Below are 25,216 nucleotides of genomic sequence, written 5' to 3' on the forward strand. Positions count from 1 at the left end.
ACTTTCTTTGGGTCCTTGTGTGTGTTTCAGGCCTTCAAGGAAAAGTTGCAAACTCCCGAGTTGTTGCTGCTGTGAGGGAGCAGGTGCCTGGAAGGAGGGAGCAGGTGTCTGGAAGGAGGGAGCGATGTAGGAGGTGCCCGGGCTCAGGGAGGTTCGGGGGACACATGGAGAGGGTGCGGGAATGGCAGGGCTAGGCTGGCCGGCCCTCGCGGGGTGTTCAGGGCAGAGGCTCCGAGCCCTCCCTCCGGAGGGAAGGGGGATCGATCACGGTGTTTAATTTTTATAACAAGAAAAACAACAAAAATAACCAAAAGTGAAGGAAAAAACCCACCCCGGCCCCACCCCAGCTGCCCAAGGATGGAGTTGGAGTAGCCAAGCCCAGCTGGATGCTGGGGAAGGGGTTGGCGCCCGCACACATGAAGAGACTCCCCGAGTTGTTTGGCTTCGCGAGGAGATAAGGCCAGTGGAGCTCCATGTTTTTAAAGGTGGGCCGTGTATGATGAAACCCAACTTCTTTTAAAGTGTAGCAGATTTAATTTTTATGGCCAAATGACAGCTTGACCCAGTTGTTATCCAATCAAAGGGCATTTTTTTGAATGTCTCTTTGTGGCACAACAGCCAACGCAAAAATGATGGCGGCTTACAATGGCGGTACGTCTGCGGCAGCAGCAGGTCACCACCACCACCATCACCACCACCTTCCTCACCTCCCTCCTCCTCACCTCCATCACCACCACCATGCTCAGCACCACCTGCACGCCGGCTCGGCGGCCGCGGTGCACCCCGTGCAGCAGCATGCCTCCTCGGCCGCCGCGGCCGCCGCAGCTGCAGCCGCCGCCGCCGCGATGTTGAACCCAGGGCAGCAGCAGCCGTACTTCCCATCCCCGGCCCCGGGCCAGGCCCCCGGACCGGCTGCAGCAGCCCCAGCTCAGGTACAGGCTGCAGCAGCTGCTGCAGTCAAAGCGCACCATCATCAGCACTCACAACATCCACAGCAGCAACTGGACATTGAGCCGGACAGACCCATCGGATATGGAGCCTTTGGTGTTGTCTGGTGAGTAGAGACAAAAGTGAACCAATACCTCCTTGTCATTCTTTACCTGGTCATAACTCATCCTTGTTTTTGTCATTTGAATCAGAAAGCAGGAGAGCTGCTTACTAAGAGCTTTTTTGCTGGTTCTTCTCCGTTCTTAGAAAGTTGCTTCGCTTGTTTGCGTTGGCAGAACGAGGTTCCCGGTGGTGAGGAGCCACCTCTGACTAACAGCCCACCCTGCCGTTCTCTTCTGAGACAATGCAGCTTGTTTGTGCCCTTTCTGTACCTTTAATTAGAGCGTGCATCCGTGCAGCTAAGCCGTGCTTCCTAAAATTTCAGGTTAACAAATGAGCATTAAAATATTCATTTTGACCTGGCTTAAGAGTCAGAAATGAAAAGCGTATGAAAATGTCTTCCTTGTGCAGTCACCTGTCAAGATCTTTGTCTCACGGCGGTTTGACCTGCGGTAGTGCTGTGTGCTACCTAAAACGGCTCAGCTGAACTTTGCTCCCCTCTCAAAAATGGAAATGGGATTTCCTGCCTCACTGTAGCTCTGCCTCCGGCCCTTTTATCCCCCAGCCGCGTTTCAGAGGAGTCTGTCAGCGGAGTGGAATCTCTCCTAATGCATTTTGTGACTACCTTAGAGCCATGTATGTAATTAGTGCCCTTCAGGAGCGCTGACACAAAGCTGGCAGCAGTGTATATATATATATATATTTGTATATAAATGTTTGTCAGCGTGCCCTATTCGGAGCTGTGCTGGGAAGCATGAAGGCTGGCAGGGGGTTGTTTGGAGAGCAGGCGTGTTGCAGCGCACTTCCTGCAGCACGAATGCAAAGTTTGCAGCTGTGCGTGGTGTCCCAGCCCTCTGCAGCGTTCCCAGCCCAGCCTCTGGGTGCCCCTGGAGTTTTGCTTTAGGTGCTGGCCGAGCTGCAGCTTCAGTGAGAGGAGTGGCCGGGTCACGGAGTGTGCCAGGCACAGGCAGAGGGCTCGGCAGGGCAGGCCTCAGGAGAGCAAAGCCCCTTCTGCCTGCAGCCCAGCCCTTCGGGGTGGCCACGCGTCACCAGCCCAGTGCTGGCAGCAAATGGTGCTGTCTGAGGAGGCCGAGGGAGCTGAGGAGCGAGGTGCAGGTCAGTGCTGGGGCTGCTCTCGTGTGCCTTCCCTCAGAGCTGGGGAGTTCATTTAAACGCTGAGTTCTCCCCGTCGGAGGGGAGCTGTTGTGCAGTCAGCACTGCCGTGCTCTGGCTGTGGTACAGCATTAAAAAGTGGGTGTAAAAGAATGAAAACTGACAAGGAATCTGCTGTAAAAAATTATCTGAAGGTATTTCCATCAGTTTGTATATTTTTTTAAGGTATGGAGTTTTATAAATTTATTTGTTAAGGTCTTTGCTTAAATTCATGTCGTTATGTAAGATCAGCCCTTTTTACTGGTGTTTTGTTTGCCTGTGCATTTTCCAGGTCTTTATTTTCCCAGCTCTGTTTGCCAAAAAACAAGGTGCAGAGAGAGATCTGCTTCCACAGTATTCAGTAGAATGAAAGGTCACGCTTGCATATTTAAATATAATATCATTAAGGGTGCAGGGGGGAGAAAGGAGGTGTAGAGGGAAGAGTCTGAGTGACATCAGGTAGGAAAGGCAGTGCCAAAGCCTCTGCCCATCCCGAGCCCTGGGCTGCGCACCCGTGGGACCTGCCCCTGGGGGACTGTGCCTGCAGAGCTGCAGCTACAGCTCTGCTTGGAGGTAACAACAGCTTGGGAAAGAGAAGACAACAAAGCGGGAGGGTGTCAGCTAAAAGCAGAAGCTGGGAGCTGGGATCCCTCCGGCTGCACTGGCTCAGGATGTCATTGGTGGGAGTGAGTTCCTCTTTGCTCACGTGTGTTTGAATCCAGCGGTCACTGCTCAGCTTTTGGCATTTCATGTTAACCTCTGCTGGTGAGTGCAGGCTCAATTTAGGAGTCTGTAAGCAGTAATTAAACTGAATTTTAGTTTCATTCAAAATGTGGAAGAATGCCTATGTAATTGAATTTTATGTGAGATAAAGTAAACACTGACTTGAGTATTTATAGTTTGAGGTGACTTGGACATGAGCAATGTGCTCTTGGGTTCAAGCGTGATGCAGGATTCACAAAGCCTGAGTGACTTTGGAAGGAGGATTTGTTGTTCCTCAGTATCTTGTCTGAACGTTATTTGTGCTAATAAGTAACTGAAAAGTTTTTATCAGTGCTTCTGAGGGAAATGGATGTTATTGCATAGACAGTTGGGGTATTTGCAGAAGTCTTTCATCTTGTGCTCTGGTGTGTCACTGCTTTGTTTGGAGGCACAGCTGACCTGCAGCTCAGTTCAGTGCATCAGACGAGCGATCAGCGTGGGGCGTTGCACTTCCCGTTACCTCACCGAGAGATTTTCTCTTGGCAGTTGAATTAGCATTTGTCATTAGTTCATTTGTCTGCTGCTCGGTGATGTTTCGGGGTAGCTGATGTGCTGCTGGAGTTTTTCACTCATGAAGAGCCAAAGCCTGGTGCTTCAGCACTTTGGTTATTGACCCCTGCGGGCGGTGCTGCTGCTGCTGGGGTCTGTGCACATTCCCTAATTCCTGTGTCCTCGCTCAGCTGGGCACCTCTTGTGTGGAATCAGCTCTGCCTGCTGCCCTGGGACAGGGAGGGTGTTGCTGAGCAGGGGCAGGAGTGCAGGGGCTTCCCCCAGGTCCTGCAGGTTTGTTTCCCCACGCTCTGGTATGGTGAATTGCTGCAAACCCAGTCATGTTCCTCATTTGCCAAAAGCAGAGTGATTCGCTCTTGGAGTGTTCCCTGCTCTCATCTTCCTGAAGTGCTGAAAATATCCAGATTTTAATGTCAGCGACAAGCTCTGTCTGTGTCCTGTGGTTCAGACTGAGCAGGGCTGAGTTTGGGAAGCCTTGTGTCTGTTCCAAGAATGAGGAGCTGTCCTTTGGAGAAGTGCTCCCAGTTTTGCTGGGGAGACATGCTGCTGCCATCTGGTGGGATTCCTAAAAAAATAATAATAATGATAATTAAAAAATTGTATCAATTGAACCTGCCAAGGCTGGTAGGTTTGAAATGAGGGGTGAAGCCTCAGTGTTGCTGCAAGAGGTGGTGGTGCTGTTTCTATGCAGGGTTCCTGAGCTGGTGAAGAGGCTCTGCAGCTGCAGGAGGGAGATAGGGAATGACAACTCTTGCTGCTGGTTCATGGTGGTAACACTGCTGCTGAAATGTGGAAATGTCCTGTTGGCTGGGACATATCTACTCCAGTGGGATAGGAATGTAAGACATGGGGGAATTCTGCTTGTCTTCCTTGTGTCTCTTAATTTTGAAAAGTTATTGTCGTTCATCAAAAACTGTGGAACCAAGCAATCTCTCTTAATATTGTCAAATCCGTGTTAAAATGCATCTCTGTGGGAAAGCTGTTACAATTGACAATAGAAGAAAGTATTTGAATTAATATTTTTTAAATTCCTGATTTACTCCATTTGAAATTGTGTGTGTGGGTTAAAGTACTTGCCTCTAATCCTTTTTATTCAGGAGGTCACATGACAGTACAGCGTTCTAAACAGTTTGGCTGTTGGTGTTGAGACAGGACATCATGTTCAGGCTGTCGTAACTTTAAGGGCAGAAATAATTTAGCCTTAATCTACTGTTCATTGCTGGCCTGCAAAGGCCTGAAAATGCCGAAGTCATTGCTCCATAAAAACCAAAAGAATATTGCATACAATGGGTTGTTGCCTGGACCCTGGAACTATTTTAAGAGGGTTTTATCCCAGCACTGATACTAAGCACAGCAGCAGGAAAGACGTTCCCAGGATAAACTGATAATCTCCCTCTCCTTTAAAGGAATGTGTCCTGCTGAGCAAGGATGCAGTGGGGATAATGTGTCTGGGACAAAATTGCCAGAATGTATATTAAGGAAAAGAAGGTGTTATGGGTTCAGAGAAGTCTGAGAAGTGGCAGAAGTTCCCCTTCTGTTATCTGATGCTACTGAAAACCACAATGATGTTTGGCATAGTTAATTCTATTAACGATGCCTAGACTGGAAAGTGAGAGACGTTTAGCAAAAGCTGAACTGTAGACATTTCTTTTATGAAATTCATTAAGACTTTTGGTGAGAGAGGTTTTTGTTCTGAAGTTGAAGCTGTCTATATAATCTTTTTCCAGTCCCTCAAACCTCACCTGCCAGAAGACAGTACTTGACCATCAGGAAGTATTCTCTGTTAATTAACAGGTGGACAGTGGTTAGCTTTGACCTGTGTAATGTGACATTTTGTGTTACTCTGAAGTGACTATTTTGTTACTGCTGGGCAGTGCTGGTGCTGTTCTGCTGCTCACCCACCCCACAGGAGAGGGCTGGGGTGCATGAGGGGCTCGGTCCCTGGGGGCCCAGGGGAGCTCCAGCCCCATGGCACCGTGCCCAGGGCACAGAGCAGGGGCAGAGGAGGGCTGATGGCACTGGGGAGCTCCAGCCCCATGACACCAGGGCACAGAAGGGCTGATGGCACTGGGGAGCTCCAGCTCCATGGCACCGTGCCCAGGGCACAGAGCAGGGGCACAGAAGGGCTGATGGCACTGGGGAGCTCCAGCCCCATGGCACCAGGGCACAGAAGGGCTGATGGCCCAGGGGTGTTTTCCAGCCCCATGGCACCGTGCCCAGGGCACAGAGCAGGGGCACAGAAGGGCTGATGGCACTGGGGAGCTCCAGCCTCATGGCACCAGGGCACAGAAGGGCTGATGGCCCAGGGGTGTTTGTCTCCCCAAGCCTTCCCCCAGCTCTGTGGGGCCAGGCTTGGACCATGAGTTTCCCACTCTTTGTGTTCTACCTCAGTGAGTTCTGCTGTTGTCTGATGCAGATAGACACTGATTTCATAAGAAGGAGGCAGAGTCGTTTTTATCCAGCTATTGGAGGGAACCAGGAGGATGCCTAAGGCAAAGGAGGCAGCACTGGCAGTGGGCACAGAGTAGAGTGGGGATGGGGTTTCACATTCACCATCACAATGGAAGGAGCTGCAGGTGATGATCTTAGATCCCCACATCAGCATTTTTTTATAGGATTGCTTTATCTAAATTGGATTCTGACCTTATTTGTGAAGAAATGTAGTAGAACAATGACCTTATTCAGGTTTTTTTGTATGGGAAATTTTGCAAAGCTTTATGTGTTTGAGGTTGGGGCTTTTTTTCAAATTTCCTGAAAAGAAAAATTCTGTTAACATTTAACTGACTGTTTCCCAAACGGAGTGAATTAAATGAAATGGATATAATAACTCCTTGCATTCAAATTAGACATTGGGATTAGGTGAAATTCTATCCAAGTAATATACGAGTTGTTCATTATTGTCTTGTAACATGATGCAAGAAAGAAGGAATGTGAATAACATTTTTTTTCTCAAAGTTAGGCAAGGAGCATTTGGGATAAATTAGTTCACTGTAATTTATGCCAAGGTCAGCATTTCAGAGGTCACTTGAAATGCAAGTTGCTTTGCAGCACCTGCAGACCTTGATGTTGTTTGTATCCACACAGTTAGATCCAGTTAGATCCTGGTAGCATTCAGTGTTTTTTCTTTCTTCCTCTGAATTCTGCAAATGTTACAGCTTGTGACTGGATCTGCAGTCTAATATTGATTTTCCAGAAGACATATTTCTGATGTTCTTTTCTCTCTCCCCCTGACTCTTTCACCTCTTTTTAAGCGGATATTTAAGTTGTTGAATTCCCTAATCCCAAACAGAGTTGTTGGTGTTTAGGGGGGGTGAAGGAGTGAGGGTGCAGCCCAAAGTGTGGGTGCCCCCATGGCAGGAGATAAAGGCCATGGAAGGGTCTGGGGGGAGGCTGCTGGATATGCCTGGGCTGCTTCATTTCTCAGGGAACAATGGCATAGAAAGAATAGCTTTGGGCAGGTGAAGTGGAGGAAGCCTTGGGGATATGTTTGAAGTGTTTTTTGATTACTTGTAATGGTTGTATCTGGGTCTCATGTATCTTTAATCCTCTGGAAAGTTCTGCCTCCTGGTCTGGAGTAGGTAATGTGCAGCTGTTCTTGTGAGAAAAGCTGGCTCAAAGGTGTGTCGAGTTTGCTTAAATGGAATTTGTGTTCATTAATGTAATTGGAGATGTTTTTTAAAAGGTGTGTTAAAAATCCACAAAGGGTTTCAAGTGCTAGAAAATCTCTCTGTAGATGCTGTAAGTTTTGGTTTATTGGTAGTCAGAGTAACTACTGCACCTGCTTTGTAAAAGTAGACCCCTGAGTAGGGTGGGAGATGCTTAAATCAAAGTGGCAGATGGCAGGCAGTACAAACGTGTATGAAAAGGGTAGAGACTTCTGGGATCAGTGCTTTGTTTATTGATGATAGTATTTGTTCATAATCAGCAGTAACAGGGAAAAAGTGGATGGGATGGGCACTGGATGGGTGGTAGCTACAGGTGGTACAAACCACAGCCATCACCTCCCTAAGAGGGGTTGTAAAAACAAATGTTGTTGTAGCAGTATTTTTTTTTTAGTAACATAGGTCATATATTTTATTTAATTTTTATTTCCCTCACTGTCTTTTCTGACTTTTTCATCACTTCTGCCCATTTTTCTCATTTTCTGCCATTGTCTGTGGTACTTGGTATGAAGTGCAGCTTACCAACAGCACACGCTTAAATGAAAACAGTAGTGTTTGGAGACGAGGGGTAAATTGTAGAAAATAAATAACATTTCTCTGTGGAAATCACTGTAGCTCCATCCATAGTGCACTGCAGGAGGAGCCTGGAAAAGAGCAAAGTCATCTCCTCTATAGAAACACGTGGCCTTCCTCAGTGTGTCCTGTGGGCACATGGATGGGCTGCAGCCTGTGGGTGCCAGCTGGGTGAACACTTGTGATTCCAGCATGTGGGTCACAGAACTGAGTCTCATTTGGGGAAATCCCCAGCTTGCCCAGGGTCACAAATGCCTTAAAATCACTGAGGTGCTGATGCTTGTAAGGTTCAGTTTTGTATTGTAAGTCTGCTGGGAGCCTCGATCAATGAAACTGTCAGCTCAGTTTTCTAGGTTCACAGTTCCCTGGTTTTGCTACTAATTGCCGGGGGGGGTTTCAGTAATTGTGGAAAAATGCCAGTGGTGTTCAGGTGAACTCAGGTGTGTGAAGTGAGTGCCCGTGGTGCTGTTCAGGCTGGTGTGGGTACAGCCCTGAGCGGGGACAGGAGGGCAGAAAGCTGCAGGGGAGGACAGCCAGCTACCAAAATGCTGCTCAGAATGCACCAGAACAACACACCAAACCTACCAGAATAATCTGGACTTCATTTCAGTATTTAAAGCTGCATCATCTTTTCTTATGCAATCGTGACGGATAAATGAAGGCAGACTTACACCAGCCTTGATATGAAACAACTTCCATGGCTACAGCTCTGGAACATGGCCATGTACAGTCTTTAAAAGTGCTTAGTAAGAATTTGAGCTTTAATCTTGAGGGCTGTGGCAGAATCAGTGTGTCCTAGTAGTATCATTCTTTAATTTCCTGATGTGGTGTTTTTCTATAAAGGCTTGGATGCATTTGTGTGTGAGTGGAATTTTTATGCTCTTAATGCTGTTGGATTTAACATCAGAATGGTTATAGCAGGATCATTGTGTAAAATACATATTCTCTTATTTCATTACATTTTCTTAGAACATGATATGATGGTATTTATGTGGGATTTGAAAAAGAAATGTTTTTTTCAGAGCATTCTGTTCAAAAACTGTTACAGGAAATTTTGTGGAAAAGTGAAATATACTGGGAACTGTAGTAATCCTTGGACTTCGGAGGAGGATTTTCTTTCCTCCCTTCTCTGTTACATGAAAACACATTTTAATAGTTGCAAAAGAACCCCAAAATTGCTCACCGTAGAAGCTGGTGTTTCAGTTTCCTTGTCCTTTTGGAGTGGTGCTGATCCCCAATCTGCTCCTGGTTCAGAGCAGTTGGTCTCCATTATCTGGGTGCCACCAGGAGGGTTTGCTGAGTTTTGTGGTGTCAGGGTAGAGTGTTTGCTCAGTGGGACCAGTGAAGCTGGGGATGGTGCTGAGCTGGTGGCCAGGTACTTATTCAGGGTTTGAGATGCTTTATTATGCTTTTTCTGAAGAGTGACTGACTCCGCCTTCTTCCTTGGCTGTGTGTGTGGAGTTGGCTATTGATGGTAACGCACTATATTGTTTGATATAAATTCATGTAACTATGGGAGAGTTACATGAATTTAGAGAATAGCAAAACTTGCTCCATGGAGGCAGCAGCAGCTCTCAGCAAGGAGCAGTGTTCCTCCTGTGCACAGCTGCTGAGTGTGTGCTGGCACTCTGGCTGAGGGAGGGGAGCCTGGCACGGGCTCTGGCTTTCTCTGAGAACCATTCTGTTCAGCCTTTGCTGGTTTGGTTCCTAAGGGGTTAAAGTGTACTACAGGAAATACAGGAGAAGTTCTCTCCCAGTCCATTCTGAAGCCCTTGACTGATGTAGGGCACTCCTGTCTGGAGTAGGGCTGCAGGTCACTGCCTTCTGAGCACAAGTGTGCCTCTGCCTTTTAACTGGGGACCTGCTTGGCTTCCTCCTGCCTTCGTTTGTAAAGGCCCTTGGCAGCCCATGTGAGACTATTTGAAAGCCTCAATTAGAGCTTTTTCCCCCCAGAGATTGCATAGTGACAGCACAAAAGCATTGTTTAAAGGCTGTTCTCATCTTGCAGTATAACTTCTCTTTGGATGATTCTGTAAGTTCTGCTTGGCTCGCTCAGAGCAGTCTTTGGAAGGAGGATTTCTTTTCAGGACAAGGAAGAGAAGGCATTATTATTTCTGGGCTGCTTGCCATCCATCTTTCTTAATTTTATCAATTCCTAGGCTGGTGTTCTTGCTAAAATGAAGAAAAGAATTTCCTGAGCCTCTCAGTGCTTTCTGGCTCCCCTGTGTTGTCCGTGTTGTGTTTGAAGCGGAGACCAGAGCTCCTTGCAGCTGATTTGTAGCTGGTGGGGGTGATGATGGAGCAGAAGGACAGTTTTGGTTGTTGTTGTGGCCAGAGGAAGGGCTGTGGGTCAGACAGGGAGCCGTGTGTTCCTCTCGTGAACCTGCACAGAGCAGCATGCCCAAGGTCACACGGGGGCTGTGTGCAGGGTTGCCCAGCACCAGGGGGGCACCTCACACCTGCTCTCAGCTCTTTGGAAAAACAGAATAAAGGCAGTCAAAACAACGCCAGGGGAATTGAGATACTATTTCTGGTTTTGGACAGAGGTGGGGAGTCTCCCAATCAATTCGCATTTTTCAAGTCTCAGCTCATATCTCAATTGCAAGGACAGGTAGGAATGGACCCAAAAATGGAGATCTGCCCATAGTTCTGTCAAGGGCAATTGTCTTCTAAGTCATTGTACTCAGAGTCACTGTTGTTAACATGATGTACAGGTAAAGACCAGTGGGGTTTAGTGCTTTTTGTTTTCCTGTAGTTTAGCATATGGAAATGAAAAAAAAAACCCAACTACCAAACACAGAACCCACCAAGGCTAGTATAAAAATAATACCCAGCTTTTAAAGTGAAATGGCAGTGAGTAATGATTAGCATCTACTTTATTCTTATGTCTAAATTCAAATTGTTGGGGGCAGAAGCTCCCACATATTAATTGCAGTTAATTTAAAGGGACAGTGGCCTGCATCATTAGTGCTCTGTCCAGTGCTGCTTCACCAGTGAATGTTCACATGATGAGCTGGAACAAAAGGATGTGAAATTAAGACCTGCTATGTTTAAGTCTAAAAGCCATTGAAACTTGCCATTTATGATTTGGCAGAGAAAGAATTTTATCTTGTCCTTGTGGATCCGGACTGTGTGCAGAGGGGAGTGTCTGTGTGGGCTGGGGAATCCTCCTGTGTCAGGGACTAAAGCAAGACCAGCCCAGATCCTGCACTCTGCCAGTCTTTGTGCACCACTGTTCTAAAAGAGAATGTCCTACAGCCACTCTGAGAGGCAAAAATGTATTCTAAAAAATCTGTTTTACCATGGATCACTTGATTTAATTGACGACAGTAAGAGTTCTACCTAAGAGCTTAACTAAAAGCAGATTTTAATTATGAAGTCGAAAGTACATTTGATTTGGTTTTTCAATTATTATAGATACCTCAAGGTATCAGAGTGCTTTTCTGAGCATATTTGCTCATTGATTGCACTTGAAAAGTCAGGATCAAGGACTTGCACCGTGCTTTTGCCAGCAGGGCATTCACATCCTCACCCAAGCCTGTAAGCTGAGCTGAGCTTCCCTTCTGCCCCTGCTGAAGAGACAAAGCATGTATGCTCCTTTGGTTTGGATTGCTTATTGTTTTCTGAAGCAGTTGAGGAAAAGTAGGTGAATGTTGACAGAATCAGGACCAGCTTTGACCTACTTGTGGCTTTTTTTCTGATCTCTGTCTTGGGCATGTCACCTTATCATTTTTAAGCTACTGTTTACTCATGTGAAACCTCATCTAAAACATTGAGAACTGACAGGTGTTTGGTAATTTGAATATTAAATGTATATATCATCACTCCCACAGTTGTTCCCAAGGAGATTTTGTCACTTACCAAATGACCCAGTAAAGGGAATTCTTCTGTAATAATTTTATTTCATCCTGAACTATTGTTTAAATTTTGAGTTTGAAGTATTTTAGAGTCATTAATTTCATTCCCCTGGAATTGCACCCATGGTAGTGATTCCATCTGTTATCACAAGGTTTTTGACAGACTCAGAATAGAGAAACATATATTAGGATTTTCCTGTCAGTTCATGGAGATCACTGGAAGCTAAATACAGCTGTGAAAGGAGGAGGTCAAAAGGGAGTCCTGCAGGTCAGACCTTGGTGTTTCTGTGGATGAAGATGTGAAACCAAACCAACTGCATTGTAGCATGTCAGTTAATTTGGTTTATAACAATTCAGGCTGGTTTTCTTCCAGTGGGAAGAGGGAGAGACACACTTTCCTTGAAGATCTTGTAATATTTTAAACAGTTCTGTAAGATGACATTTTGTGGGTGAGTTTTGGAAGGGGGAAAAGGCTGAGGATCACTGGAGCTGTGCTGCCTCCAGCACCTGGTGCAGGTCACCTGGCCCTGGCACCAAGACATGGACAGGGTTGGCTGGCTTACCTGAAAATTTAGATTTTGCAAATTTTACAGGATTTCAGACATTTGAACAGTAGCCAAACGACCTCTCACAGAAATTCATCAGCTACATGTTCTGCTGCTGCAGACAAGGAAGAATTTTGAGCAGTCTCGTCCCACTCTCAGCAGGCTGTTCACTCAAAGGTGCTGTTCACCTCTCCACTTCAGTGTGTCACTCCAATGTCTCCGGATTTCTGAAATTGCCTTTTGAATCTATTGAAAAGGAGTGGTTATGGCTCCAGTGTAATTGAGACTGTCAAGGAAATAGGTGGAATTTTTACAGCTCCGTGAGACTTGATGGTATGTGACAGAGGATCATTCCCTTCACTGGCCCATGGTAATGGGAGACTGATGTGTCTTTAAATGCCCTGGCAATAAATAGAAGACTGATTTTTACCTTTTTTTTCCCTTCTTTTTTGCAAGGCTATGGGTCTTTCTTAAATCTTCATTAACATGTAATAAAATATAAAGCACTTCTTTCATGTTCCAAAAATATCCCATCTGAGACATGTTCTAGACTTTGGGACTGTAGAGGTTATGAATTTATTTATTTCACACTTGTGTTTTGACGTGTCCCTTCTGTTCCTACAGTAATTCAGAGAAGGAATGACTTAGCAGGGTTGAGCACATAGAAATCTTTACATAGAAAAAAAATGGCAGCAGTTTGCAATAATTCATGTGAGTAAAATGTGCAGAGGAAGCCTTAGAGAGGCTGATGTGAAGTGCCCTGTGCGCAGCTACAAGGACACAGCTTGTAATGTGGCTGGGCCTTTCCCACCATTGCCAGACAGCCTGAAGGAGGACCCTGAGCTGCCACCATGGGAAAAGCTGCACAGCTCGTGTCAGATGTGCTGCTCCTTTGGCTCTCAGCTCTTGGTTGGGTTTGTTCAGCAGCAGAGCAATTGAGATGTCTCTGCTCAGTGTTTACTTTGGCCGTTGTGAAGTGTTGGGCTTGGGAATTACAGCATCTTATAGGCTTAGTGTGTATTTAAAGTAATATTTTAAAGTTTGGTGATTCTAACATGCATGCCTATGCAAAACAAATAAAACACTGTTATCTAAAATAATTTCTGGTAAAGAGAATGAAAGAGAAAGTGTCAACTACGAAGCATTTTGGGTTTCAATTCTGTGTTCTGTATTGTAGAATACAGAATTCCTTTGAATAAGGAATGGGCGGAGTAAGTTGAAGCTTGAAAGGTCAGTAAATAAGATTTAACTCTTTCAGCTAAAAACCTTGATGAATGTTCATGTATTTATCATCACTACAGAATTTGGGGAGATGAATATAAATAGCAGTAATTCATAAAATTAAAATGTACCCTCAGCCTCATACATATATACCTATTTATTTGTGTATTTATATTCAAATACATCCAAGTCCTGAGGCTTAATCCTTAACCAACAGATACCAATATCTCCCTGGTGGAAGCAGGGAACACTGGAGTGTAATTACTTTGAAGTACTGAGTTTCAAATATTTGTTGTACACTTTGGTTTGAATCCGCTTCTGATTTTTTAAGTCGGGAAACATGATTGTGGTGAAACAAGGACTGGCTGAAACAGGACAGGTTTCCCCTGGAGGAGGAAGTGTTGAGGTATTGATTGGGATGAGGTGCTGAGCTGCCTCACAGGGATTGCTGTGCAGAAAGGAGCTCAGGCCCCGTTTCCTGTGGGTTTGTTCTGCCCTGGCCCCCGCGGGGAGAGGTGATGGGAGGATGGAGGTGCAGGGAGAGTGCTGGTGAGGAGAGGAGCTGGGTGGTCATTGCAGGTTTGTTCTGTCCTGGCCAGGGGAGAGGAGCTGGGTGGTCATTGCAGGTTTGTTCTGTCCTGGCCTGGGGAGAGGAGCTGGGTGGTTATTGCAGGAGCGAGGTGGCAGTCGGGGATATGACCAGAGACCTTATTAACCTACTTTGCTTGGAGGTGCAGAAATACTCCAGGAACTGTGCCAAGGCCTGCAGGCTTGTTGGACGTGGAGAGGAAGGTTTCTCATCTGGGTTTTTCTTGGTTGGCTGGTGGGAATGGGAATAGAGGTCAGTGAATTGGGGCAGGAATGTGCATGTTATAGTGGTATAAGGTTTAAAAATAAAGAAGAAAGAACTGTAAAAATACATGAAGCTCTGTGTGTTTATTGGGCATGTTATTTATTTGTGAACGTCACATCCAGAACTATGCCATTGGCTGAAAAAAAATTAAAAATTATATTAAAAATTATCTGAATAAATGTTATGTGTAGTGTAGTAATTTATTGTAGCTGTGGTTCATATATGCAGTTGAGAAGTGAATAAAAAGGTCTGAAGCAGAGTCAGAGAATTTTGTATAAGTGGGGAAATAAATTTGATTTGGAAAGCAGTTTCAATTTTAAGCTTCCATGAAGGAAGACAAATGAAACATTTTTAAAGATATTAGCCATAACAGTATCCCTTTAATTTTCACTCCTTTCTTTTAAGTAAGATACTCTGAATCACTTTTTGTTCAAGGAGACAGATTTCTTGCAGTAATCAGTTTTGCTTTTAGCTCTGATTTGTAAAGAATAAGTGGTAATGGCACACATGCTGGAGGGTGTGATTAGAACCAACGTTAAAAGGCTTTTTTTGGACATGGATGGCTGGAAAAGGAGCTCTGGAGAGGTCTGCATTTAGCAGGAGGGAGTGAAGCACACCTTTGAAGTCTCTTAACCCTTTCCCATAAAACACCTGTAAGTGGAAATGAAATCTGGATGTTTTCTTCAGGCTCATGTGGAAGTTCTACATGAAATCTGTTAGCTTGCATTCAGCCAGTGCTTTCCCAGATCTCATACCACTGAAAAGACCAGCTCCTGAGGATATGTGTTAGAAAGACTTTGCTATTTGGAATAACTTACAGGTTTCCTTGAAGTGCCTTTGGGTATTTTTTGATTACTTTACAGTATTCCGTGGAGAATGTTGAGAAAACTTAATGAAATGCTGAGAATGCGCATTGGTAGTCAGTTAATTAAATTGTCTTTTTGTGTAATCTTCTTAAGTAACTTATTTTCTGCTCAGTGCCTTTCCAACAAACACAAATTTTTTGTTCACATGCAGATTCCTGCATGCGAAACCTACTTTACTTGCCAAAATATTAAGAAAATATTTAGCAGGTGGAGTATATTTCTTGAGGTCCCAGATGTCTAAAAGTGTAAGAAGTTTTTACTTTTGCCTGCGAACACCTTCACCCAGCTTTTGCCAATCCATATCAGCCCATGGCTCCTTGGCTCAGTTGTGTCAGTGAGCCCTCAGACTCCTGCAGCTGATTCCCAGGGATGGGTGAAACAGGGAATTCTATGACTTGGCTTCTCTGCCTCAAAGTTCAATCCAAGTGAAATCCAAGTTTTGCTCACTAGTATCTCCTTAGCTATCTTTTTGCAGTTTGCTTTCATATCATATCTCTCAAAGATATTTTTTTTTCCCCCACTGTAAATATTTCATTTTAGGATCTTTGAAGTATTGCCAGCTGGAGGCTGCCACGGAGCAATAGTGACCTGAAAATCAACAGCACATCCAGTGCTTAAATAACTCGAAAAATAACAGCTGTTCTTTTTGATAATGTCTTTTAACAATGAAACCTTATTTTTCTGTGCTTGTGTGCTAAAAATTCTGCTGTCACTGACAATTCTGCCTCAGTGTTTCAGATTTTTCTGTGCTGCAGCTACTGGGACTTTTTGTAGGCAATGATTTAGTGCAAGTTTTGGAATATTTTTGAAGTCCCCAAACTGCTGATGTGAATAGGTAGACACTTGTGTCAGTGTTTGGGCCCTGCAGAGTTCCTCGGGGTGAGCGGGTATTTAATGTAACTCATAGGTGGGATAACAGGGAGTGGTGTGATTTAACAGGGAATGGTGTGATTTCACAGGGAATGGTGTGATTTCACAGGGAATGGTGTGATTTAACAGGGAATGGTGTGATTTAAGGGGAATGGTGTGATTTAACATGGAATGGTGTGATTTAACAGGGAATGGTGTGATTTAAGGGGAATGATGTGATTTAACAGGGAATGGTGTGATTTAAGGGGAATGGTGTGATTTCACAGGGAATGGTGTGATTTCACAGGGAATGGTGTGATTTAACAGGGAATGGTGTGATTTCACAGGGAATGGTGTGATTTCACAGGGAATGGTGTGATTCCTCTCTGAGCTGTGTCCCTGGCCTGCGGCTGGGTGCAGGACCCTCCTCTGGTCAGTGCAGTTCCTCACTCCCTGGAGTCATCCTGGGATTCCCTGGCTTGTGCTCCTCCTGCAGCCTCCCTGCTGCTGTGCCTGTCGGGGCTCCTGATTTCCAGTTTCATTGCTCCTTCCTGGGGACAGGCCTCGTGCTGTAAGTTCAGAGCAGCCTTCCCCAGAGCTCTGGCCATGGCAGTAAAGTGCAGAGGACTGAGCACTGCTCTGCTGTAATGTTTTCCTCCTTTTCCTAATGAATCTGTGGGTGGCTTTTCTTTTAAAAATTATAGCTGAAATGACTATGAATATCTCCTTTACACCAGATTGTATCAGCTTTTGCATCTTTCAGACAATGTATGTACAGCCAGAGGGTAAAACCCATTATAATGCCATGCTAATTGCATGAGTGTGTGTGCTAAAACTCTCTTGTTGTGAGAAATCCAACCAAAACAAATCCTTGCTCCTGATGATCTCTCTCCCAGCACTGCTGGAGGGGAGCCCAGGTCACCCTGCTGGCAGGACAGGGTGCCCAGGGGGCTGTGACACTCAGCACGGCCCTGGCTGCACACACAGGGAGAAAAGACTCATATGGAATTGGGAAACTGGGGTCCTCAGATCAGGAACCTGGTGATCTCCGAGGAGGCTCTGCTGGTTCTCTGCATTCGCTGCTGCGGTGAGGCACCTCTAGAGAAACAGCTCATGTGTTACCCAAGAGCCCTCAAAAAGAGATTAATGCCACCTCTCCCTCTCGTTGTTCACTTGGCAGAGGCAGTGTGACTGACTGAGATGCTCTCTGACACATGCCCGGGCTGCCATTGTTCCTGAACAAGCGTCTGTGTGTCCTGCCTTTGTCGGGGGCTGTTCCTGCTGGCCGTGTCTCCGTGCCAGCACAGCTGTTTGGGGCCAGCCCGAGCTGCAGCAGCCCCTGCCCGCGGCAGGAACGCCTGACTCGCAGCTTTGGGCTGCAGAACTGACTTTCAGGCTACTAAAGTTAGAACCGTTTAGCATGTGAATAATTTAGCTTCCGTTAGGAATTGTCACAGAGCTTCAGAACAAGTTTTGTGCGGGTCAGGAGCGGTGTGGGACATGGACTGCAGTCTGTGATGGGAGAAAACACTGCTGGTAGTAGGCAAGGTCACTGCAGGGCCTGGAACATCACCTCTGGCCTGTCTCCCTGGTGTTTGAATCTTTATAAGGGTAAATTGCTAAAGCAGCTGCTTTGTGTAAAAACTCAGCCTCTGTGGATGCGTTTCCTTTTCTTCCTTCAGTAAGACATCTGTTGCTAAATCCACATATATATATATATTGGTTTGTTTTCTTAAGGATTTCACACTTGTGTCCTTATTTTCCTCACCTCTCCTCTCTGCTACCCTACAGTCCATTAAATGTTGTGGATCAGTTTTTGTCACATTTTGGTCGGGCTCAGTGCCTGGCAGTGACTTTGCAGAGAGCAGAGCCCGGTCTCATGGCCTGTGCCTGTGTGCAAATTTTATGTACTCAATCAAGCATTTCCCAGATAAGAGATTTGATAAGTGCACAGCCTCTCCTTGCCCTTTCACTTCAGTCTTGGGAATCTTGTGGTTTTGTGAGCTTTTCTAAGGGATTTTTAATATCATCCCATGCTCAAGTATATTTTGAAATATGCCAAGATGTGATTGATTGCAATACCATGTGCTGAAAAAGTGGCATATAGGGATCACATGCCCTTGAGTATGAGCTGTGCTGTTTGTTTTAAAGTGGTACATCAAACATGCCTGGGTGAGCAGCTGAAATGCTTGTGGGACCAGGCCACTTACATATCTCAGAGTAAGGCTTGCTGGAAAAGCCTGTGTGATTAAGAGTCAAGCAACTGAGGAAAAAAAGTTCACTGACTAATAAGAAAAACTTACAGAGTAATCCTTTTAAATTCCCTCCCTTCTGGTAACTCCTGATGTAAATTTATAGATATTCTCTATAAATGTGAAGGAAGGTTTGTTTCCGTGACAGAGCAAACTCCACCAGCACTTTCCCACACCACCCCAAGAACATTCTTTCATTATCTTGCTCCTGTGTAATAATTGCACACGGAACAGTCACAAACTTGTTTTTCTACCAGTTGAAACTACAGAACAATGTGTATGCCTTGACCTGGATTCAGGGAGAGAAAAAGTCACTGTTGGCATAGACTCCACCTTGAAAATTTGCCATCAACATGGCAGAGAGTTGCTAAAGGCTTATAATGCGTAATTGAAACGGCTGAATGCCTGCAAGGATTCTTTGAGATAAGGATTGTCTTTGAAAACATTTTAACTAGAGGTCTGGATTGTGTCATTAATCTCTTCTGTAGTCCTATTACTTTTTAAAATTGTATTATTTCTGGTGTGATTAGCTTACAAAGTAAATAGAAGGTGCAGGTTCTGTAAAGTATCTTTTTTCTTTATATGTTTTATGTCAGACTATTTTAAAAGCTTTTTATGTAGTTCTTAAATAAACAAGACATACATACATTATGTACAATCAGCAGAACAGAAGGGTTTCTGGTGGCAGGAGAGTGGCCCTGCTGCACAGGGCACCCAGTGCAGTTCAGGGGATGCATCCCATTGCTGTGCTGGCCCCAGGGCTGCTCTGCTGCTGTCCCTCAGCTGCTCTGGTGGTGATCTGCCCCCTAGAATGTCCTGGCCCTTTGTCCCAGCTGTGTGCTCCCCTGTGTCCCTGCAGGGCTGGGTTTGGGCTCACTGCACCCTCAGTGCTCAGTGCTGGATCCCCAGCTCGGGGTCACTGTTCAGTGTCACTCCCAAAGGCACGGTTAGAGCTCAGCTGGCTGCCTTGGCACAAGATTCAATCACTTATTTTTTGCCCCATACCTATATATAATTTTTGCTAGGTTATTTTTGGTTTGAATCCCGGTCTGTGATCTCTTTATCCCAGCTGCAGTTGGTGGTTGGTAAGTGGACCCTTTGAGGCTTCAGTAGTGCCTTGTGATGGATGGTTCCTGCCTGCTGGGCCCTTTGCTGAGGGATTCACCCGTGCTGGAATGGCCTCACAAAGCAGGGCAGGGAATTCAGATGTGTTCTTCTGAGAGCAGCAGTGAGTGAAGCTGCCTTTCTAGCTGTTCTCTCAATTAGCTCCTAGGAGATTTTCCTGCTTTTCTAGTTTCTCCTGGGGATATGTGACCCGATAGCATATTGCTATAAATAATTATTTTACTAGTATCAAAGTAGGTACTGTACACAAACACAAAGCAACATTTTCAGCATCTTTTTTTGGATGCTGTAAATACCAGGTTTTCAGACAGGCTGTTTCCTTTCTTCCTTTCTTGTTTCTGTTCTTTGGAATGCAGGCCTGACAGTTCTGATCTTCAGAACTTGGATTGTTAGTTTTGTGCTGCCCCTTGAAGTGAAATTGCTGGTGAGTAGCACAGAGCTGCCAGCCCAAGGCAGGGAGGTGAGGGGCAGGCTGGCATTGCTGCTGCTGTGGGGAAAGAGCAGAGGAATTGCTTTCCAGGTGGATACTGCAGGGGATCATCACTTGTTTGTGAAAGTGGGTTATTTAAAAGAAAAAAGAAAACTGGTCATAGATGAGAATGACACAGCAACCCCACTGAATTCCTTCCTCTATGAGAGACTAGGAAAAGTCTGTTCACCCAAAGCAATGGTTATTGTATGGAGACATTTGGAAGAGCAGAGCAGCCACGGCAGGCCTGGCACAGCAGAGGAGTCACATGAGAGAGAAAACCAGCAATTTTTTAAGGACAAGTGTAGTTATCAGGGTGCGTAGCTGGATGTGGATTCTTCTGTGGGTTCAACACTGCACTGAGATTGAAGTTATTTTGGTCATCCCAGTAAAAATATGCATATACTCTATTCTGTAGTTTGAGAAACTCACCTTAAAAACTGGGATTGGGAATTGAGGCACCATAATCTCCTTGCTCTAGTTTTATGGTTCTCATTATAAAATTCTATTTTCAGAATCCAATTATTTTAAATTAAAATACTTGCCATGTGCAAAGCACCTTATAATTCCTGAGCTACTATACTTGCATTCCATAAGTTGTGTGGGAGAAGGACCAGTATCATGCCTGTTTTACATTGGTGCAAACCTGGATACCACGTGCTGTTGCTTCTCCAGATGTGATTTGGTGACATACCAATAAATAGTCTTACACTTGCCAGAGTTCTGTCAGAATAGGATTATTAGATCTTTTACATTCTTTGGAGAGGAAGAAGTGAGCGATAGACCTGGTAAAATCCAATCTGGGTAACTGAGAGCGTTTTAATGAGGTGTTTTTGGGAGGTGAAGGGGATGTTTATCCTGACATCCACTGCAGGTGTTGATGTCACCATGAGCTCAGTGTGTGGCCCTGCTGGGCTGGGTGTGTGCTCCATCCACAGAATGGTCACATCTGTGTGGCACGGGCTCTGCGGGACACTGCTCAGTGCCCTCACATTAGTGCTCTTTTCCCTAGAAATGGCTTCACTTTGTTCTGACTCACTGAGCTGAGAATGATAAGAAACTTTAAAATACTCTTTTCTTCTTTAGCAAACTGTCTAACAGGAGTATGTGATGTTCTTTGTCTTTTTTCCTGTAGGTCGGTAACAGATCCACGAGATGGAAAGAGAGTTGCACTCAAAAAGATGCCCAACGTCTTCCAAAATTTGGTCTCTTGTAAAAGGGTCTTCCGGGAGTTGAAGATGTTGTGTTTTTTTAAGCATGACAATGTAAGTAAATTCAAAGTAATCTTGAAATCTTTGAGAAAACCTAAATGTAAAATGGAGCTCTCTGTAACAAAAGTGTGTTTTGTTACAGAATATCTAAAATATTTACAGTGATCAGATTTTCTGGAAACTCAGATATTACTGTTGCAGACACTATAAAAATGAAACTGTCAAGAGTCTAAGGATACTCATAATTTCCCCTCCAAAGTGTTTGCAAACAGACAGTCAGTACACTTCTTCCCAGCCTTTTTTGAGGCTTTAGGTAAATGTCAGGCTGCACAGAGCTGTGTCAGCTGGACACTTCCTCCTGAGCTGTTCTGTCCCCTTTGCTGGTCCTCTCCCAAACCTGCTTTAGGTAAAATCAGTCAGCTTAACTTAAAACGTTTAAACACTATTTGGTTTGACCCATGAAGTCTGAAGTGCATCTGAAGTTTGGGTGCTTCACCCAAATGTCATGAACCTTCCTAGGATAGGATCCAAATGACCACACCAAGGAGTATCTGTCTCTGCTGCTGCTTTTCTACGTTTTTGCTTTTTTCTACCTTTTTTACCTTTTGCTTTTTGTACCACTGAGCTCCTTATTCAGAATGGGAACATCTTTGGGGTTTGCAATTCCCATGTGGAAGCAGTGAATCGCAAAACTCTGAAAGATTAAAGGCAGTACAAAGTGTAATATCTTCTGCTTTTACATTTCTTTGCTGGAATTACTTTCAAAGATTCTATGTTCATATATATTGTAAAGAAACCACTTTTTATTGGATAGATAAATTTGTGCTTTCAAACTACTGCTCCAACAGCTGGAAAAAATGTCTTGAGTTAGAAAAGAGAGAGACATTGAATATACAGAATATCTGACATGGTGGGTTATTAAATTTACATACCTGGTGAGACAGAACATTGGTCTGTCTGTGGGATAGAATAAAATGAAGCCATGTGAGAAATGTGCAGTCTATGTCTTTTGGAAAGGGATTTGTTCTGGAATAGGCCTTGACCTTGTGTGGTGTTTCCTAGGTACTCTCTGCCCTCGACATCCTCCAGCCTCCACACATCGACTATTTTGAAGAAATGTATCCTAAATATAAAAATAGAACATCTTAATTGAGGTAGATGTGATTTTCATTAGCTTAGAAGCTGCCAGTGTGTGGTGTAATCTATGAAATGGAACCACAGAAGCCTCGAGCCTGCATGTGGACAGTTTTATTTCCAGGAGTGAACCTGTAGCATCCCGAGCTGTGAGGTGGTGCTGGGGTGGGATGGTGCAGGGCTGAACTTTGGGGTGGGATGGTGCAGGGCTGAGCTTTGGGGTGGGATGGTGCAGAACTGAACTGAGCTTTGGGTGGGATGGTGCAGGACTGAGCTGAGCTTTGGGGTGGGATGGTGCAGGGCTGAGCTGAGCTTTGGGTGGGATGGTGCAGGGCTGAGCTGAGCTTTGGGTGGGATGGTGCAGGGCTGAGCTGAGCTTTGGGGTGGGATGGTGCAGGGCTGAGCTTTGGGGTGGGATGGTGCAGGGCTGAACTGAGCTTTGGGTGGGATGGTGCAGGGCTGAGCTGAGCTTTGGGTGGGATGGTGCAGGGCTGAGCTGAGCTTTGGGGTGGGCTGGTGCAGGGCTGAGCTTTGGGGTGGGATGGTGCAGGGCTGAACTGAGCTGCGATTGCACCTGGGCCAGTGTGTGCAGGAGTGTGGGACTGACCAGCAGGCCCTGCTGCTGCTGCTCACAGGGATCCCCCCAGAACATTATTTTTTAAACCATATCCAGTAATTAATCTCCTCTCAGTTATTTGTATTTTAAAAGACGTTGTGGTGGTTTCAGAGAGCTCTGCCTTCACAGGCTTTGGGAGTTAGCAGAGAGGGTTCAGGAGTGGCAGGGCTGTGGCTGTCCTTGGTCAGCTCTGTCCTGGTGCAGAGCCCATTGCCCAGAGCTGTGTCCTACAAATGTTCTGTGCCACTGGTGCAGCACAGGTACAGCTGCCGGTGTGGAACTGGGTTCTAGCAGTGAATTTGAGGGAAGAACTTCACGTGAGGGTCGTGTTTTGGTTTGGTTGTTTTCCTTTTCTAACTTGACTTGGGCTGTCTTCTAGTCGTGACGGAGGGAATTTCTGCTTTCTGCAATACTGAAAAGTGAATCCCCGCGGTGGGAGGGCTCTGACTCTCATGGCAGGAGAAGTTCTTTGCCACTCCTGTGATTAGACTTGGGCAGGTTGGGTTTTGGTGCTGGTGGGTCTAAGCTGCTTTTTTGTATGACCCACTTTGCAGTTAATGGGTGGGAAATTGTCATTATTTTTAGGAAACCTGAACTTTTGAAGTATGGTTTCATCTATTTATGTAATACCTTGGATTGATTGGTGAAGAAAGTAGGTGTAATCAACGTGGTAATTTTAACCAAAGTACAGCACAACTTGCTGGTGGAGAAACACATTATTTAGTCGAAAATATTGCTGTGCTGTACTGGGGCTTTTTCATATGAGTTTAGGTAAAGCTTTAAAATTCTGCTTTGATATTTCTTTCACGTGAGAGCATATAAGTAGTCTTCAGAAACTGGATTTTGGTTATGTGCACTAGTTCAATGCCCTCATTTAGAACAAGTCATATGAGTTATAAATCAGATCTAGGTTAAGGATTACTCCTTCCGTGTAATTGTACAATCAAGAATATTTAAATGGGATAAGCTTATTTTTATGAGCTTAGCTACTGCCAGGTTTTGAATATAAAACCAAAATGTTAGTTTCCTTCATGGCTAACTGACTTTAAGTCATTCTGAGTTGTGTTCTATAGGGCTGCCTTTTTTATATTTTTGTTAATTTCTTGACTCTAATATTGACAACAGAAGATTATGTGTAATCTTCTTTATCCTTTCTTTTGAAATAATTACAATAAGTGCACTTAGGATTCTTACATTCCTTAAAAGAATGAATTAATACCTATTTTTAATTGCATGTGTTTCTGCTTACTGTAGTGTAAGGAGAATTTTCTTGAGACTGGTTTGAAGAAGATCTGGTAAAGATGTTTCATATTTGGGGGATGTAGATGTCAAAACTTCTTTTGTTGGTCCACTGATAGAGTTCCCAAAGATATCATAGGGTTGTTCCATTTTTACAGAAGGACATATTGAACAGTGATAAAAGTGTAAAGGGCTGGAGTTGGTATTGAGTGATTTCCTTTGTTCTTTCCAAAGAGTTGTAGTGCCCTTTTTGGGGAAAGAAACGTAATAAAAGAATGACTAAAATGATATGAATGATGTGTTGCAAATGAGCTGGTAGAGTTCATTTCAATTATTCAGTGTTTCGTAGGTACAGCAGGAATTGCAGAGTGTATTTTTTAAAGAGAACTAATTATAAAACCACCTTAACATTTTAATGATAAATTAAAAGATTTCTAAGGAAACTAGTGGTGAATAAAGGAATTTTGATCTAGTGAGATTTTTGTTTAGGATGAAAATTCCTGCCAAACACTCAGATTAAGATATAATTTGAATTAATAATGAGGTTTTCGGCTGAAAATCTTTGTGGCCATTTTGAATCTTATAGGTATTGATGTTTTTACCAATATCACCTGGTGCAAAAATGAATGATTGATAGCTCTTTTTTCCAATTACAGAACCTTCCACAGTTGATTGTAATACTGAATTCAGCAACTGCAGATCCATGAATATTCTCCTTTAAGAACTATCCAAAGTTTCTGTAGTAACTTTATGAAAACTTTGCCCATTAAAGTGGATATCAGAAGCTGCTGAAAAGTCGCCACTTTTCAGGGGTGGGGTCTGGAAAAGGTTTGAATAGCAGTAAAAGCAAGAATGTGCAGTAAACTCACAGAGAGGTGGAAGAGCTGTGTTCTGGTGGGTTCTGGGTGGGTCCCTGGTGTCTGTAGGGCGGAGAGGAGCAGGGTGAGGGGCTGCTGCAGGCAGTGAGGGGCAGTGCCAGCCCCGCTGGACCAGCAGCACGGGCTCGCCCTGGGACAGGGCTTTCCTCTGATCCATGGCCGGGGCCAGTTCCTCTGGGCCAGCCCCCAAACCAGCTGCGCAGGGACTGCCAGGGTCCCTCTGGGCCGCAGAGCTGGGGTTTGAGGCGTGCAGAGACCAAGTGCAAGCCACGATGAGAGTGCCACATCACCCAGGGCACCTCATCCCTTCCTAACGTTTATCTGTCGCTCTGTAAAATCCACCAACTCAGCAGGTCCCAGCCAGCAGAGCAAGTCGGGTTCTTTTGTGCCGCGCA

At 44.9% G+C, this 25,216-nt stretch overlaps 1 protein-coding gene across 2 annotated transcripts in view; it reads left to right on the forward strand.

Moving 5' to 3' along the window:
- The window catches only part of NLK (nemo like kinase), a 36,037-nt gene that overhangs the window by 384 nt on the left and 10,437 nt on the right, over positions 1 to 25,216 (forward strand). Inside the window, exons 2-5 of one of the 2 annotated variants that reach the window (XM_058037753.1) lie at positions 31 to 485; positions 619 to 1,054; positions 20,879 to 21,008; positions 22,017 to 22,072. In XM_058037753.1, coding sequence (XP_057893736.1) covers positions 630 to 1,054; positions 20,879 to 21,008; positions 22,017 to 22,072 — 611 coding nt within the window. In that variant the 5' untranslated portion in view covers positions 31 to 485; positions 619 to 629. Of the gene's footprint in view, positions 1 to 30; positions 1,055 to 20,878; positions 21,009 to 22,016; positions 22,073 to 25,216 lie in introns of both variants that reach the window. The other variant, XM_058037752.1, reaches the window with a different exon arrangement.

Source organism: Melospiza georgiana, chromosome 19 (assembly GCF_028018845.1).
Source record: "Melospiza georgiana isolate bMelGeo1 chromosome 19, bMelGeo1.pri, whole genome shotgun sequence".
NCBI lineage: Eukaryota > Metazoa > Chordata > Aves > Passeriformes > Passerellidae > Melospiza > Melospiza georgiana.